Source organism: Thunnus thynnus, chromosome 13 (assembly GCF_963924715.1).
Source record: "Thunnus thynnus chromosome 13, fThuThy2.1, whole genome shotgun sequence".
In the NCBI taxonomy this organism is placed as follows: Eukaryota; Metazoa; Chordata; class Actinopteri; order Scombriformes; family Scombridae; genus Thunnus; species Thunnus thynnus.
The window spans coordinates 9,906,374-9,924,781 of record NC_089529.1 but is presented as its reverse complement, the minus strand read 5'-3'; the positions used below and the strand labels follow the sequence as shown (position 1 = coordinate 9,924,781).

The window sequence follows — 18,408 nt, the reverse complement described above, 5'->3', positions numbered from 1 at the left end:
CATACAACTCGCAGTGACATTTAAACACAGTGATCAAAGCAGTTACATTCATAAAGGGTTTCAATGAATCACTGTGTGGTTATATTAATAGTGATCCAACACAAATAAAGAATTATACTCACTCACAGGATTTGGAATACAAGCACACCATTTATTTCTTAAACTTTTCTCACAGTTTGCTCTTTGTTCTACCTTTAGTTTCCATGATGTACTGTATTTCATACCACTTAATCCATTTATATACAGTAGGCTTTATACAATTCATTTATGAGCATTGCTTGTCTGTTAGCTCTGTTAGCACACATCACTATAGACACAGTGTTAAAGGAAGTGCTCTGTGGTGGTACTATATCATCATATTATCATATGGTCATTACTGATATATTGTAACTATACATCTCAAATCATGTAGATGTAAAATACTGACTTACTGCATTTATAAATAAAAACAGGCATCTACTCGCAGAGTTTTGCACAGGCTTAAAACCTGAAGCTATATTTTAGCTTAATTTCATCCATCACTGACGGTTAGCTTGCCAAGTTAATGCTACACAGTCTTTTTTTGGTCTTCCCACTGGGCATCTAGGCATATCTACTTGCACATGACATACATGGATGTAGACAATTGGCACAGTCAGAGAGAGAAGTAAGACAGGTTTTGGTTAGCAGAACTATCTTGTTTCTTCTGGCTATATTCTATCTTGACTATCTTCGTCTTCTGGCACTCCTTGAAATTGCGGATCTGTGGCTGTACTTACATGTAAATGCACAGAGTGACTGGCTACTGGCCATACTCAGGTTAAAGTCTTATTTGGGTGAGACTAATACTTCATTGCCTTATGACTCAGTATCTCTATTGCCATTAATGAAGTGGTACTATTAAAAGTTCACTCGTGCTCTTCTGGCCTCAGATAGTAAATCTACTAGCAATGATGTGTAAAAAAAGATAAAATCAGCTGCAGGCTTAGCTCTGCCTTTGCTCTTTGACAGGGTTGTTTCCCAATAAAATGTGACGTAAAATGTGATTCCACAGGTTGAACTTGCCACCAAAATATGGAAATGTAGTAGGACTAGACCTGCAATGATTAATCGATTATTCAATCGACAGAAAATTAATTGACAACATTTTTGATAGTCGATTAATTGTTTCAGCCATTTTTCAAGCAAAAAAACAGGAAACCGGACCCAAAACCTCAGACAAATTATGATTGTAATTTTTTCAGTTTTTCAGCATTTCACAGACTAAATGATTAATCAGTTAATCAAGAAAATAATCTGCAGATTTATTGATAATGAAAACAATTAGCAGTATTTGCAGTAGTATGATGTTTACATGCCACAGTAACCTGTTAAATATGGATGAAAACTAGGCGCTTCAACTGGGTTACCAGGTTATTGTAACACAATTATGTCATTAACAGTGTAGATGTAGCCAGTGGGATCACAGTTTGTGTCCTTCAAGCTATTGAATGTATCTGACTGATTTTTATTAATCACTGAATGACCTCTTTTCTGCTTGTGTCCTGACACCCAAGATGCAAGTTAATGCTCATTGTAAAGGCGCCAACAATGTATCATGCCAACATTTAAATAAGCCATGCTGTAATCAGTTGTCAGCCATGTGGACGAGGCATAGAAATCATTTTCTTCTGATGACACTGTCAGATTATCAGCAACATTTTAACATGTGCCCTTCTGTTTCTAGCACCAACAGCTGCGTGGAAGATTTAATGGATGAAGATGAGAAAGACAGGGCAAAAAGGTACTCCACCCTGTGTATATGTGTGTATGTTTGCATGTCTCAAATCAGACTGTACTGTACATACAGTATGTTATATGTTCACATACAGCAGTTTTAAGTAATTTGTAGTCTCTCTCTGGTTCTTCAGTGTCAAAAGAATTTCTTCGTAATAACCTTTAAAACAATAGAGACCGGAGCCGAAGTATCAAAGTTTAACAGAATTTATTGTCTTGTACAAGAAGGAGCGTTTCACAGTGGGCGTTTCAGTTCTTCCCCTAATCTATGAAGTATAGACTTTATAGATAACGTCATGACTGTTTTCAGTTCTCCTGTTGAGGAGCCAACCTGCAAAACTGACCCCCAGATGACATGTCTCGCCCTGTCTCCAACAATTTTTTTTTTTCCTTTTTACAAATATAATGCTGAACTTCCTTTAACCTTAGCTGATGAGTCTGCTGATGTTGCAGAGTTGCAGTACAAAACCGGGACAATTCATCATGATTTGTGTAAAATAGTAACGCACATACACAGTGTAATCATACTTTTTATAACATTCAGTAATAGGGATGGAGAACTGACATCCTTGGTGATAGTTCATCCTTTTAAAACTTGAAGCTCCAATGTCATATTATTGTTAGGAACGATGTCCATGAAAATGAAAGGATATCTTAACATAGGTTTACATAAAAGATGGATATAGTTCAGGTAAAACACATTCAGAAGTGATGATTTCTTGATGTAAACTCTTGGCCCTTTTGGTGGCTATATATATACAATTTTATAAGAAGTTTAATTCAATTTTTAAAAATACTATCAAAAGGACTTCATTTCTCAGTGTCTTATCTCTAAAAATGAGATTTGTTCCAGTTTCTCCAAAATGCCTGCTCTGACCCCTCTGATGAAATGTGAAGTTTGCAGAAATACATTTCTAAGCACACAAAGTTTGAATACAATAAAATAGTGGATGGGAATATTCAAAAGTTTTACAGCTTTCTATAATTCCAGATTAATCAATATTGAAAGAGCCATCTCAAGTCACAAACTAAATTCTTTCTTGTATAAAAGCTGCATTATTCGCTTTTGACCACAAGGGGCAGAAGAAATCTAAAACAACCATCAGTTGTTACGGCAAACATGATAACAGCTAGCAGTTGCCAGCTTACACGCCAAGCAGACACAGAGAAACATAATCATTCATTTGGAGTTGTGTTTCTGGCCTCCTGATGAATGTAAATCCAATCTTCATTCTTTTACCTCTCTTTTTGTCTCTACCAGCTCCTCAGAAAAATATCTTAATTTAGCTTGCTAGCTTGAGTTTCTTCTCTAGCTAGTTGCTCAGAGTAACTGTGCTTAAAACAGCTGCCTGTTGCTGCTAAAAATGGCCGTGACAGCAAATTTTTAAAAAGAGCTACAAAAAGGTTCAAAAAGCTCCGCAGAGCTGCAGAGCTGGTTGATAATTCTTTGTGTTCATCACTAAAAGTGACCCATTTTACACTGCAGTCTTAGTCATTTGAGTCAATATTAATATAAAATTTTGATGGATGAGAAAAAGCTGAAAGAAACAAATTAGTAAGGTAAAAGTAAACAAGTAGGATGTACAGTGAAAATTTGGACCAATTGGTAGTACTGTATATGCTGTATGTATGTCTGTGTTTTATCACCTGATTCATCTGTTTGTAGAAAATCCACTTCTGGGTTTGAGCCTGAATGTTTTATTGTAAATCATATTATATGTAAATGTCTGTTTGAACTGTTTTTATTCTCCTGTCTGTCTGAAACTCAGTATGTCTCTACAGTCTTGGCTGGCTTTTGGTTGTAAAGGATCTACAGTCTAGCAAGATAAATAAATGTTAAACTACGGTTGCTTGATTAGCTGAGCGTCCCCCCGTTACTCCACTGATTTATAATTGTTTTCATCTGTTGACTGTTTCAGGGCATCCCGTAACAAATCGGAAAAGAAAAGAAGAGACCAATTCAATGTGCTCATCAAGGAGCTATGCACCATGCTGCAGGGTCAAGGCCATCCGCGCAAGATGGACAAATCCACCATATTGCAGAGAACCATTGACTTCTTGCAGAAACAGAAAGGTAGGAAAATGTAATGTAATCTGTATACAGCAAATATTCTAATTTGAAATGTTATCACATACTGTATTAAAACTGTTGATGTTTAAAAATGACAAACAATGTTTCTACTTTTAGACATAACTTTATATATTTTTCCCTTGATTGCAGTCATTGACTAACGCAGTTCTTCTCTGGCAGAACTTTTAGTTTCTATCATTTGGTAGAAATAATCCTTATACTTTACTTTCCATCTTTTTCAGATATCACTGCACAGAATGAAACTTGTGATGTGAGACAAGACTGGAAGCCTTCATTCCTCAGTAATGAGGAGTTCACTCAGCTAATGCTAGAGGTAAATCTCAGGGGGATGTGTTTGTTGAACAGCCCAAGTCTGAAGTTCACTAATGTTGATAATTTCATATTTTAAAGTAAACATCCTCCTTAAATCAACCATGAAGAAGAAATAGAGATAGATATTTCCTCATCAACAGTAGCCTTGATCTTAACACAGTCCAGCCACAAAACATATTTGGTTGCTTTTCCTTAACTGGAAGAAATCTTGCACCGCTATCGCTATTGTTCTCTCCAAGTGCCCCAAAAAAACAAGTTCACATCCTTTGTAACTGCAACTGTAACTCATTTTCAGAGTGACCACTCTCTCCCTTTTCTTACAGGCCCTAGATGGTTTCTTGGTAGCATTAACAACAGATGGAAACATCATATATGTATCTGACAGTGTGTCTTCACTTATTGGCCATTTACCGGTAAGTGAGAGAGCTTAAATGAGTAACTTTAATTCTCTTGCTAACACTTCACTGTTTTGCCAAACATATGAAGATATTTGTCTGTCAACAGCATGTTGTCACATGAGTATAAATGGTTTGTTTACTGATAATTATCGGCCAATATTTGACTTTCACTGATACATTGATATCTGTAGTGAATCCAGGACGTACTGGCAGGTGATTTTTTATGTTTTCCTTGATGTTCATTTCATTTTTGTTCCTGAAACTTATCTTACTTTATGTGTAACTAAAGAGTGATAGTTTGAATACTACACAGATATTTCAGCTCATGCCTCCAAACTTACTTTCAAACTCTTAAAATTCAGATATTGAGATATCCACCAGTATTTGAAGATAGTATGATATGAAGAGAAAAAGACCTGATGAGAAAAGGTGAATATTGTTGTGGAAGATGGTTTTGTAGCTATCTAGCATACTGCACTAACCATGTAATGACCACATCACCTGTAAAGCTATTTCTACAGCAGCATTGTTGCATATGACATATATGACTCTCCAAAAGACTGATCATCATACATCTATCCTTTTGCACCAGTCAGATATGGTGGACCAAAATATCTTGAATTTCCTCCCGGAGCGTGAACACGGGGAGGTGTATAAGCTGCTATCATCCCACATGCTGATGACTGACCCCATTGCTGCTGACTTCCTTGACAGTGAGTATCCTACTGAGCTCCACACATATCCGGCCCCTGTCTGCTTCTAACACCATGTTGTGGCTGGTTCATCTCCTATATCAGGAGGTCAGAAGTTCACTACTCTGTACGTAATATTCAGTGTTCGTTTTCACATGAAGCTTAAACTTCTACAGGTCTTTGTCTGAAATACAAAAACAACACTTGGCTCATGAGATCAGACTTCTTTTTCAATCATTTTTCTGTTTGAGAATCTCTCAAATGATTGTTCTGACTTTGAAACCTGACTTGAAATTCTTTATATATATAGAGCAGGTTGCTGAATTTGGGTCTGTAGTTTATTGGATTGCTGATTAGTGTGCGTCTATGATTAGCCTTTTAGCTAATAATAGGCGCTAGCTTAGTATCATAGTTAAGACTTTAAATCACTGTTATGTTAGCACAGTAATCCAAAGCAATGTAGTATATGGGGCTCAAGACGGTGACCTTAATCCTGCGTTACTATTGGGCTTTTCTGAGGAAGAGAGGTGGTGAGTGGCCAGTTTCTCGGTCTGTTCTTAAAAGCCTAAATAGCAAACTGTCACAGTCACATCTCTCAAGATGGCACCAGCTTTTTTTCTCCACTGGCTGAAAGCACATAAAAGGCTTTCTCAAGCGGTGCCTGAACTACCTTTGCGTGTCCACCCAAAACTTTTTGATTCAGGAGTTTCTGTGGAAGAGATAATCACCTGCCTGTAACTGCAAATTATGCACACTTCCATAGTAAATTTGCTGGAAAATCTTAAGTCTTGTAGGTCAAAGTGCTCCATTAGTAAGTTTCTCCTTCAGTGAGTTCACACTGAAGCTTAAAGTGTGCTTGTTATGTTGTCAATCCCAACTGCAAATTCATTTCCTTGACTCTTTCAATGGATGCAGGAAATGTAAAGACTTATATAAAATATTACATAATCCAGTCTTTGTGGATCAGAAACCTCTTTTCAGACTATCTAATACTTAATAGAGAACATTCTCTATTGTAAGACCTATTGAAGTATGAATTGTGCTCTTTTCTGTAATTTAAATTTTCACTTACATACTGCAGATCTGCGACTACTGTGTCGATAGTGTCATACAAAACACAAACCTGCTCAAGACAGTTTGTTATAAAGATGCATATAAACTGTTTCACAAATAAGCCAATCTGCCCTGTTTTTCAGATGAGACCCATATTGAATTTTGCTGTCATCTAGCAAGAGGTAACATTGACCCAAAGGAGCCGCCTGTATATGAGTATGTCAAGTTTGTCGGAGATTTCAAGTTTCATAACAATGGTAAGTACTTTCATATTCTCCTTGTCTAAAGGCTTTAAAATTCAGTACAATCTGTGACCTTCATGTATTCAGTAAACTAAACACTTTGAGTTTCACTATGAATCAAAAGTCTGGTGCAAATGAAATGTATTATTATTATTAAACAGTGTTGTAAAGGTTCCTGAAACATCTTCATTAATTCAACAAACAGTTATTTTTTTATTGATACCATTTGTTATGTCTGAAACAGACACATTTGAATGTGAATGGTGACCAGAGTCTGATATTAAAGGTTATAATACTTTATATCACCATTGTGCAAAAAACTCATCTATTGCTTAAAATAAACTACAAAAACACATAACAGAGTAGAATAACATGGGATACACTTAAAATGGATGTCACAACCATCAGTAGTCACCACCGTATCTTGTTTCCTATCACACAGTGCCTACATCTTCTTGTAACGGGCTTGAGTTGACGTTACCAAGAAGCCTGCAGTCATCGCTGGAGGAGCAGGTCTGCCTCATAGCTACTGTACGATTAGTCACTCCACAGTTTCTAAAGGTAAGCTCAAGTTTGTTTTGGATTGCTTTTTAGGTCGTAAGCTTTTACTTTGTTGGATCTTAAAATGTGCTCTTTGTTTCTCAGTTTGTGTCATGCGTCTGGTGTCCTTACTCTCAAAGCTTTTGTCTGATTTTGTCTTGAGGGATCACAGCTTAAGATACACTTACAGTAGCTGCTTGACAGGACTTAATTTGGATGTCACACATTTCGGCGCTCCACAGTGTCAAGCACTCTCCGGAGATTTCTTGTGGCACACTGTGTACCGTCTAACAAATAACATCATTAAATTAAATCACATCCCAAAGGTCTTCTGAGTTGAAATCCGTGCACTGTTGTGTGGTGACCTTCCTGAGATCTTGTGATGTTGTGATTAACTCCGAACACAATACCAGTTTTATGTTTGCCTCTACACTTTGCAGACAGAAAAGCAAAGTTTTCTTGGCTTGTTGGTTAACACAATAAAATGGTACACATCTCCTGTGATGACAAAAAAATGAAGGATTTTTTTTTTTTTCAGAGGCAACATGACAGGTCTTTTCATTTTTCTTTTCCTGTTTTAAAATGTGCTGGAGCTTAGAGAACAATGATGCCAGAATAACCAGATCTGTTGGAAAGGCTTCAACTCTCCTTCAATACCTATTCCAACATTTAAAATGCACTGATTACACAGATTTGCCAGATGGAATGACTATAACAATAACTTCTGGACCATTTGACATGGAATATTTTCCCCTCAGATTCTCAGACTCAAGACATATCCATTGCAAATACCACATAAAAAATAAAAAAAAACTCAATACAAAACATATTTTTCACAGTTTCTTCCACAGACTAGTTTCAATTGTCATAAGCATAACGTACAGTACCAGTCAAAAGTTCGGACATACCTTCCCGAGAAAGTGTCCAAACTTTTGACCTGTATTGTACCTAAATGTTCAGCATTCATCACATGCAAACTGTTTGGCTGTGACACACACAAAACAATTATAAAGGCATGTTAACAAGGCACCACTGCCAAATCCTTGATGCTGGGGGCAGAGAAGCCTAAAGGAAACGACTGACGATATTCTATATTTTTATTTTTGTCAACAAATGACATGAAAAGACCAAAACCAAGAATTTGTTAGTCTGTCTCTCAATACTCTCTGGCTTCCCAACCGTTTCTCTCAGCCCCAAGCAGATTTTGTCCTACTGAAGAATTCAATCTTTAAAAAATGGGTCATGAATATTTCATTTCATTTTTTAAAAAGGCTCCCTAATTCATCCAAAATGTTGGGCACTGTAGTTTTTAGCAAATGTGACTCAGTAAAAAGTACATTTTAGGGGACTTTTCAGCTGCTAGCAAATATTTACTGCACCAGGAAGGTGTATGTGGGATTTACTTATAATATACTACAGTGTGCATGTTGATGGTGATGAAGGAACATACAGTCATTTTTTAAATAGTTTTTGGACAACAATGGAGCTCTATGGCACAGATGTATAAGCTATATCAGGCTTTGGCAACACAGACAATACTTGTTAGTAGGAAAAACAGACTACCGCTTTAACATACTGTTTTTGTGATATGTTCCATAGTACAAGCATTATGCCAACCTTGCAATAAGATTTTAATCTCTCTTACAAAAAATATTTAATCGCCACAAACTTTTGAACACAGCATATTTGAAGTACCCACACACATACTTGAAAACTACAATCTGTTAAAATGATCAGTTTAGCTGTTCCATATTTAAAAAGTTGATTATTTGAAAACAAGAAGTGAGGCATCAATTCCAACGGCTTCACCTTAAAGTAATTTAATTTAGTGGCTAAGCTTCATATTTCCCAATTACGTAAACAAAAAGAAAATATAACATCAACAAGCAGCCTTTCATAATAGACCTTGATCAGCGCTCCATAATTCAATGCGAACATCTGTAGCATCTGTAAATGAGGCTTTTTTTTAATTCCATTCTTTACTGTGAAATCCCAATATTGACTTTCTCCATCTGTGACTTTTGGTTTTGTTTAGGATTTGTGTAACGTGGAAGATACCTGTGACGAATTCACATCCAGACACAGCCTTGAATGGAAGTTCCTGTTTTTAGATCACAGGTAAAAGAGATGTTCATGATTCCATCCCCCATTAATCAGCAATGTAGATTTTTTTTTTTTTTTTAGCAGTAATTGGTTTTCCGACATGCTTATCATCTTCTATTTTTGTTTCAGAGCTTCACCAATCATCGGCTATTTACCCTTTGAGGTTCTTGGAACTTCTGGCTATGATTACTATCATGTGGATGACCTGGAGCTTATCGCTCAGTGTCACAAGCAACGTAAGTAACTCTGTCTGTTGCTTCTTTCTTACCAACCTTCATCACCAGTAGATCCAGGAATCCATCTCTGAAAAATAGGTTATAGTTACATGCATTCTTCCACTGCACTAGTGCATAGAGAAAGCCTTGACCCCCTATTTGCTCTGGAGTTTGTCAGCCATGCTCCACTGTTGAATCTTACAACCTTATAAGCACCACTGATGCACTGTTGTGCTCTTTCTGTTTTCTCTCCTCAGTAATGCAGTTTGGAAAGGGTAAATCCTGCTACTATCGCTTTCTGACCAAAGGCCAGCAGTGGATCTGGTTGCGGACGCACTACTACATCACTTACCACCAGTGGAACTCCAAACCTGAGTTCATCGTCTGTACTCACACTGTCGTCAGGTGAGCCTTTTTTTTTTTTTTTTATCCCTGCTTGTGTTACTCTAACGTCTGCCAAGGGAGGGACGTGTAAACTTGTTCAGCGTCCTGGGATTAGGGATGTGTATAAGGTGTGGGCTGTTTTGGCAAATATAACAATATCTTTAGATTAAGTTAGATATAAAGTAATGCATCCGCTTTCTATCTGTTGTTATTCAGTTATGCTGAAGTGCGAGCTGAAAGGAGGAGAGCGTTCGGCCTTGAGGAGTTGTCGCCACCTGAGATAGCTCCCTCCTCTGTGAAGGTAAGACTCAAGTGGACTCGAACATTCAGTACGTGACTTATACAAGGTCAGTCTTCATGTCCGTTTCAGATCTGACCCTCTGTATTGTACATTACTCTGTGTTACAGGCTCAGGAGCTGTACTTGGACATCTGTTCCACACTAGACCCTCCGCGGGACAGAAACAGCGGCGCACGTTCTGTATCCTCCCACAGCTCCCGGAAGTCCTCCCACACAGCGCTGTCAGACTCTGCATGTGAGTCATCCTCTTCTCCCTAAAGTGCTAACTCATTCTACAGCAGGTCAATATGTACAGAAATCCTTCTCCTGTGTGGCTGTAGGAGCCGTTGTGTTATTTGACTTGAGCAGAATAAATTGGATTTTCTCTGTTGTTGATAGATTAGGCAGCAGAAAATGTGACGCCTCTCCTCTCAGGTTTTCTGTAGGTTTAACGTGGGAATCCTCATCATAGTAATGGAGATGCTAGATCCTAAATTTAGAATAAAATTTTTGAGAAAATCCTATTATGTATCTTTTGTTTTATAATCTGAGAGGACTTTGTAATTAGGAGGTAAAATATCTGTTAGACCTGCATCTCACTGGTCCTCAGTCAATAAAACACCCACCTTAATATACAGTATGTGGGCGACAATGCATCTATGAGATGTTTCCAAAGCTTACTTTAGCTCGCCTTGTTTGTTTGAGCCTCCAGTCTCTCTGACTTGAGCCGTTCTTCCACCCACCGTCTAATGTACTAAACACCTCACTTCTATCTGCATATTTATGAAAAAAAACACAGTTGCAGTGGAAGCTTTCTAGACTTATCAGTTTCTCTTCATAGAGACTAAACATTGTGCTGCAGTCTTCCCTTAACCCACACACACACAAACACCTTTCATTATTTTCAAAGACATATTCATAAAACTGCATCTGTCAGAAAACATTGTTAGTAGAATTTGTTTTTTCTTCTTTTGCGTTGGTGACTATGAAAAAAGATCCACAAGTCTGTGGGTTTCAGTCAGAGGCAGAATGAGGTGGCAATCAAGAGCCAGTGAATCAGCAATATTGTTATAAAACCCGAAAATAAATGCATTTTGTAAATTGTTCTGCCTTTATTTCAGGAAAGTTAAAGTTACTCTGTTTAGGAGGAAACACAAGGATGGCTGTCTTTTTGTAAAAATCAGGGAAATTTAAGCAATGTAGCACTATTCTGCTAAAATAAGGTTTTTGATCTCTAAGATTTTTTTAAGATAACTTTTTTATAACATCTTAAAAGAACTGAGAACAGACAGGATGTAATCAATGTGAGAGGGATGCACAGTATAATGAGGTACAGTTTTAGACACATTTGCCCTTAAAAGTTGGGAATAAGAAAAAAGGGATGATATGTTATACAGTACAGTGTTTGTTTCCTGGGAATTATAGATTATCCCATTGGATCCAGTTATATTTGTCACCTTTTTCTTTCTGCAATGGAACAATTTTAAGTAAAATGTCCATAAATACTTAACAGTGTATATGAAAAGATCCAAAATAGGAGAGTTTGAAGTTATTTTTTTTATTTGCTGCTAAAACAATCTTAAAAAGATAAATCACTTTTACTCATAGAACTTGTTGTTGCACCAACCAGAAAATGACAGATTATGGGATGTACAAGAAACCGTATCTCAAAGTAAAGTCGGACGAGGACCCATGCTTAGACAAAATGTCCATTTCTGTGGGGGGAAATGAATATTGATGATCAAAGTGTGTCTCTTCTGCAGCAGCTAACTCCTACACTGAGGCCTGCACACCATCATGGCAGTCTGCTTCCATCGGGACAGAGAAGACGGCTGCCAGACTCCAACCCAGCAGTTCCAAGGTCGGTTTATACAGCAGTAACGTGTCTCTCTGTCTTTTGACACAATATGGTGTTAATTGTAAAACTTTCATTTTATGTCATTTTATTTTACCCTGTAGAATTTGGCACAAAGACAAAATTCCTTTGACCTCGTTCCCCAACTGAGCCTCCCCCTTTCTCCTACCTGCAGCAAGCACTCCGCAATGGTTAGTGTCTAGACTTCCTTTCCTGCCCGTTGCCTTTCCCTCTTCTGTTTGTGTACAATATCTTATTGTTATGACTGTTGCTGCTGCTCTGGGTTTATTTCTGCTGTTATTTCTACACAGTGCCTCCAGACCCAGTTAAGATTGTGTGAAAAAAGTAGCAAGATTACATCTGAAATAGAAACATATTGCTTGTATATTTCTCAAAGAAATCAGACATTCATATCACTTTTAGACTTGGAAAGCCAATGTCATAGAAAAAAGATCTTGATGTGTTTTCACCCTCACAAGAATAAACCATTATATGACTCATGCTAACTGATTATCTCCACACAAAGCGCATTTACAGTAACTTCTTCTAAAAAAAGGCATAACTGAAGTGCTGAAGAATACTGCCAGGTTTTTCTCTTGTCTGTTTCCAACCACTTTTTTTTATAATCACTTGTTTTTAGCAACAACAACAGCAGCAGCAGCAGCAGCAGCAGCAGCAGCAGCAGCAGCAGCAGCAGCAGTCGTCTGTGTATCAGCTGCAGCAGCCCCAGCTCGGTGTAATGAACCAGCTGAAAGAGCAGCTGGAGGAGAGGACGCGCATTCTGCAAGCTGACATTAAGACGCAGCAGCAGGAGCTGCATGACATTAAGGAGAAGCTTCACCTTGCTAATCTCCAGGTAACACTCCCCACAAAATACCACTTGGATGTTTTCATTTGAAGACAAAAGACGACATGTAAGCACACATTACCTAAACCTTCACAGTAATGGCAGAATGGCCCCACCAAGAGGCCAACAGTAACCAGTTAAGCCAACTAGTGCTCAAACCACTTCAGAGCATTCCTACATGACCCACATGAAATACCCAGTAGAGTCTGATAAAGATGGGTTGTCTCTTTCAAATCAAATCTCATGCTGCCTTCACACCAGGAGGCAATGACATTAAACACACACATTATTGTGCAACCGATTAACATTTAGCTCATCAGAAGTAAACACTATAGCAGAATAGAGATTAGCATTTGAGCCACATTTTTTGGTCTTTTTAAATAGGAATTATCGAGAAGAATCACTGTGGAAGCAAACCTACTTTGTAAATTAAATACATTTTTAAGTAAATGAAGGATACATTTATATTTTCTGTTTATGTGTGTGTGTTAGATGTTGTTACAGCAGCCTATCCACAATGACTTCGGTCAGGCGCAGCAGCCCCAGCAACCCCAGCAGCAGGGTCCAGGCCGGCCGGCCCAGCAGAGCCAGTCAGGGGTCATCAGGCAGCTCTCGGGCCACCCTAAACCACCGTCCTGTGGGGCCCACAGTTCGTCTCCTCACTCACTCCTGAGAGAGAATAGCTCACCCTCAACGCAGGTACACAGCCTGGAAAATCCGTGACAAACTGTCAGAAAACTGTCTCTCTAAATTGTTAAGATGATTGATGTTTCAGGTGATTTGAGGAAGGTCAAAACCACCTTGGTTTACTCAGAAAAACATCAAAAATACACTCTTTGCTTCTGCCTGTATATATAATAATATAATCTCATGTAGGAAGGAAGTATCAGCAAGTAAAGTGACAAATTATTATGTTGTTCACTCTGCTTTCAGACTGAATTTGCTCAGATTTTGAATAAGTTGGTGTGTATCTCCTGCGTATCATCGTAGGTCCAGCAGAGGATCGCACGGAGCGGGCAAGTGCAGTCAGTGAGTTTACCGGTGCAGACCAACACGAGTTTGACGATGCCCTTCTACAGCAACCCCATGATGTTCTCTCAGACCAACACGAGGCCTCTGCAGGATGCAAACCAAAGACACACGGACAGCGAGTTCAACCAAGATGGACAACTACGGTGAGAGACCCCAAAAAGACGCATTATGTTTCACTACTTTGACACTATGAAACTTAACAACAGCACTGGTTACATCACCGAAAACTGGTATGGTAAGTGGTTTTCTTTAGGAGTCATATTAGCAGGGAAAAACATATTCCTTCAAAACCTTTTAGGATCCTGGAATGACGCGACATACTTTAGTTCTGACCTCAGATGTGCTGAATCTTAAATTATACATGTTAACCACAAAATTTATTCATGAGTCTGGTGCTAAATAATTTCAGAAATAAAGATCCCCTGCTAAGATCAAAAATGCCCTTAAGCGCCTTTTTAGTTTTTATCTGATGTACCACCAGGATATTTTGTCAGAGTAGGTTAAAGTTAAAGGTTAAAGTGCCCACCTCATGCTTCTTGACAGCATGCCTTTTGTCACTGTACAGACTGAGTCCTGGTTCTGTCAGTAACAGATTTTATTTCCTGCAGCATGCTCCTCAACCAGCCAATGCAGACACTGGTTCCCCCTAGCAGTGTAACCTCACAACCGTCCCAGTGCAACATGGGCATTTCCCAAACCATGTGAGAACTGTTTAATTAGACCGCACACACTCAACACAAGAGTCTGTCCGTGTGGTGTTATCTCACGTTGTGTCTTACCTCCTCGTTGTTTCCCACCGTACAGATACACCTTGGATCAGCAGATCATCGCCCCGTCATTCTCCATGCAACAGGTCAACTGCAACGCCGTCCTCGTGCCCTCTCCGGTCTTCACGTCCCCCATCATGATCCCTCACAACAGTTTCATCACGCACCAGTCCCAGTCGGCCTACCACACTCAGCCTCAGGCCTCTCAGCACTCCCTGCAGCTACAGCAGCCCCAGCAGTTCTTTCAGGTACGACGTTCATCTGCTGTGTAGTGATGCTGTGTGTAAAATTTTTATTATTGACTTCAACTTCACTCATTAGTGATGGTGTTACATAATGCTGTTCAGTGTAATTATCCAAGGCTTTATGTTTACTGATTCATGATCACTTTACTCACAATGCTGCAGCTGAATCCCTGGTTACCACAGCAACGAGCTGCTGTTTAATTCCCACAGGCTGTTCACCAGGAGATCAGTGTTATTTTCAATCAATGTGCTTTAAATTCATTAGGTCTGAGTTGTTTGCTCCGGACTTGTTTATCATTTTTGTCCAGAAGTGTCAACGCAAGTCACCAGCGGACAAAAAAAAAAGTATCATAGATGAATAGTGTGAGTCTGGTGGAAAACACAGTTCATAAGTATCTTACCTCAATCCTTCCATACAGAAACATCCAGAGAATATTGCATCAGTTTATTGAGTCACTTCATAGATCATAGACACTTTAGTCATAGAGACATGAGGGAAATACACTCTGATTGTGCCTATTATTGAACCGCAGATTTTTGCCATTTATCACCAGAAAGTAATAGCTGTATTTCTGTTTTGTATTAAAAATACAATTAAAAGCCAGAATGATGGCTTGCATGACATGCAGTCAACATCTCAACATTCACAGATAGCACTCATGTGTCAGGGATTAGATTGGAAATATCTCATATAAAACTTGGCCAGAGTGCATTCATATTCTCTTGTGTGTCCGCAGATGACTCAAGGACTTGTGCACAGTGGACCTACTCCAGCATTCTTACACACCACTAATGTCCCACAGCAAAGCACTGTGGGATACATCCAGCAGCAGCCGCAAACACAGCAACTGCAGCAAGCGCCACAGCCACAACAGCAGCAAAGACAATACCAACATTCCCAAAACCAGACTGGCAGTGTGTCAGACTTCCGAAACATGCTGACTCGGTAGCGTTGCGGACTACGTCAGAGCGCTGAGATTTCACTCGGTGTTGCCGCCGCACGGGCGGCAGCCCGCTGTGGCATTTGGAAGTCAAAACTTGACACCGAGCTGTGCGGCGGAAACGCTCGAAAGCAGGAAATTGCTACTAGTGACCTTACGTTTGATGTGAAGCCGCGTGTCCAGACGAAGCCGGTCTGTGCGTCACTGGAGTGAAACCCACAAGCAGAGGCTGCACTGACCTGATGTCACTGCCAGGATCTGAGGCGAGTCTGAAGTGCAGGGCCTTCATCGCCAGCCAGCTGCACACTCAGTCTTCAGTCAGTAAAACTGCTGGAACAAGTGGATTATCACAGCTCTCAAGAAGACATTGCTTTCATCTTACAGAGAGAGTTTATTTCTAAGTGTCTGTTTGCACTTTGTTATCACCCCCTACCCCAAAAGTAGAATATTTATTTTTGCTCATAAATTAATATTCTATTTTCCCCACTAATAACGGCTTATTAGTGAGATTCTTTTCAAATCTTTAGCGCGACACCCCTCCCCAGTGACATCACATCATCACCCGTCTGATTTTTAGCTCCACTGAAAATGATTCCTTACCAAAAAGGGATTTATGTGTGTGTGTGTGTGTGTGTGTGTTTCAGTTAGCAGACATCAGATGTTGCTCCAATTTTGTCCCGTAAACAATGATTAATTGCAGGTATGTTCATGTCAAGTCACCAGAGAGGGGCTGTAATGTGAACCATCACAACCACCATATCTAAAATCAGGTTTGGTAAGAATTTTGATGTAACACGCCACACTGGGAAGATGAGAGGGGGGAGGAATATTCTCCAGTTATTAAAAAAAACGTCCATCTAGATTTTTAAAGCCTCAATCTGGGACTGAAGAAGGGCTGCTACAACTATCCCACCACTTCTCACTGAGAGTGACGACAAAGCTCCAAAGTCACGACTGTAGGTGGCTCTGATGAGCTCTGCAGCACGAGTCCCTCAGTGGTAAACGAGTTACCAGAGGGGGGAAAAAATTGTGCCTTTAACCATGGTACAGTTGGTCCATGGTGCGGTTTGATGGTTGCGTCTGATTACGGCTTTAAAAATCCAGCTCAGGTCCATTTGGAATACAAAGTTATATTTTCATAGGTCATAAGTTATTTTCCGCATCAGATCTAGATTTGTATTGGATATATTACAAATATATATTGGATGCCTTTACATGTCCAACCAGTAAAGTCCAAACCCTTTTTGAACACTTTGTGTAATGATTTAGAGATATAAGATTCTTTTATCTATTTGCTGAAACCCTAATGAAATAATTTTCATGTTTATTTATTACATATATATTTTAAACAATATATGGGATTAAGAAAGTGGTTTTATACACAAAAGAAAAGAGTTTATGTGTTCATTTGGACATTGAAAGGTCAATACTGGTCTTGATGTCTCACCCCTCCTGGGTTCATGGTTTTAAAGGAAAATATTTTCACAAGAACAGTGCATGAACTCTTGGCCACCTCTGATCTGTATGTGACTCATTGTTGTTTTTCACACCACAATACAGCAAACTACTGCAGTAGGGTGGGCGTGCTGGTTTGAATATCTCGGAAACAGCCAGAAATGATTTAAGAGATCTTGCCTGTGACACGGATATGGATGGATAAACAGTATTGCTCTGTTTATTCAAGTCCACTCATTCATTTTGTTTATTTGGCTCCAACCACTGACCAATTAATAATTGCCCTGAAATTACACAGTAGTGACATGCATTGTGTTGTGTTGAATAACAAACACTTAATTCTTCATACATCTGAAAGTAATTTGCAGAGTCAATCCTGTCCAACGTTAAAATCAGTCCTTTTTATACGTTGTGTATGACAATCTTTTGAGTCCATCATATTAATGAGAGATTGTTTTGTTTCTCTATTGAAGGACAACAACTGTTTCAGCTCTTGTAACAGCACTTCTTAATCAAACAGTCATTTCCTATTCAAATATAAAGCGGACTTTATACATTTGTTGTCTAAAGGTATAACAGGGAGGTTTGGAGTGTATTTCTGCAGCTGGATTAGCAGTTGAACACTATAAAGCAAGGACACACACTAGACAACATACAGTACATCTCTCTCTTTTGTTGATGACAATCAGACAGACATCTTGCAACAGTACGCACAAACTGTTCAGTAACTGCCTGCGCCACAGTCACAGATTGTATGAATTTATCATTTAAAATCTTTAACCTTTACCTTTTGTCTCCTGGGTTACGTAGTTGTACCGAGGTAGCTTGTGACTCAAGAATTTCCTGAAATTCTCATGGTGGAACTTGTGCTACACTTTTTTTTTTTTTTTTTAAAAAAAGGAGCCCTTCATGCTCGATGTGACAGCTTGGTCTTAAAGTCTCAGCCACCTCAGTTGGACACGTTCACGTTAGAGGCGTCACAGTCCCTTTTAAGACGGGCGCCGTTCGTACTGGACGACGAGACTCAAACTGTCTGAACACTCTCAGCATGTACGTTCAGTGCCGTTCTACACTTTACTATGTGCAATGTCGATTTGAGAAGAAGAATGTTAATTTATACAGTTTTAAATGTTTCAGAACAGATGTATACGATGTATATAGAGGTGTATAATAAGCCATTGTACCATGTAAATTATATATG

The 18,408-nt window shown here is 38.9% G+C and overlaps 1 protein-coding gene across 13 annotated transcripts in view; it reads left to right on the top strand.

Moving 5' to 3' along the window:
• The window catches only part of npas2 (neuronal PAS domain protein 2), a 46,038-nt gene extending 27,943 nt beyond the window's left edge, over positions 1 to 18,095 (top strand). For 3 of the 13 annotated variants that reach the window (XM_067607706.1, XM_067607708.1, XM_067607707.1), the window contains exons 3-22: positions 1,706 to 1,762; positions 3,675 to 3,829; positions 4,069 to 4,160; positions 4,483 to 4,572; positions 5,150 to 5,270; positions 6,446 to 6,559; positions 6,987 to 7,105; positions 9,120 to 9,202; positions 9,317 to 9,423; positions 9,660 to 9,807; positions 10,003 to 10,087; positions 10,195 to 10,321; positions 11,829 to 11,926; positions 12,025 to 12,111; positions 12,561 to 12,776; positions 13,260 to 13,466; positions 13,758 to 13,942; positions 14,408 to 14,500; positions 14,604 to 14,814; positions 15,549 to 18,095. In XM_067607706.1, coding sequence (XP_067463807.1) covers positions 1,706 to 1,762; positions 3,675 to 3,829; positions 4,069 to 4,160; positions 4,483 to 4,572; positions 5,150 to 5,270; positions 6,446 to 6,559; positions 6,987 to 7,105; positions 9,120 to 9,202; positions 9,317 to 9,423; positions 9,660 to 9,807; positions 10,003 to 10,087; positions 10,195 to 10,321; positions 11,829 to 11,926; positions 12,025 to 12,111; positions 12,561 to 12,776; positions 13,260 to 13,466; positions 13,758 to 13,942; positions 14,408 to 14,500; positions 14,604 to 14,814; positions 15,549 to 15,761 — 2,608 coding nt within the window. In that variant the 3' untranslated portion in view covers positions 15,762 to 18,095. Of the gene's footprint in view, positions 1 to 1,687; positions 1,763 to 3,674; positions 3,830 to 4,068; positions 4,161 to 4,482; positions 4,573 to 4,919; positions 4,987 to 5,149; positions 5,271 to 6,445; positions 6,560 to 6,986; positions 7,106 to 9,119; positions 9,203 to 9,316; positions 9,424 to 9,659; positions 9,808 to 10,002; positions 10,088 to 10,194; positions 10,322 to 11,828; positions 11,927 to 12,024; positions 12,118 to 12,560; positions 12,777 to 13,259; positions 13,467 to 13,757; positions 13,943 to 14,407; positions 14,501 to 14,603; positions 14,815 to 15,548 lie in introns of those variants that run through there. The other 10 variants (XM_067607709.1, XM_067607711.1, XM_067607705.1 and 7 more) reach the window with 10 other exon arrangements.
• The last annotated feature ends 313 nt before the right edge of the window (positions 18,096 to 18,408 follow it).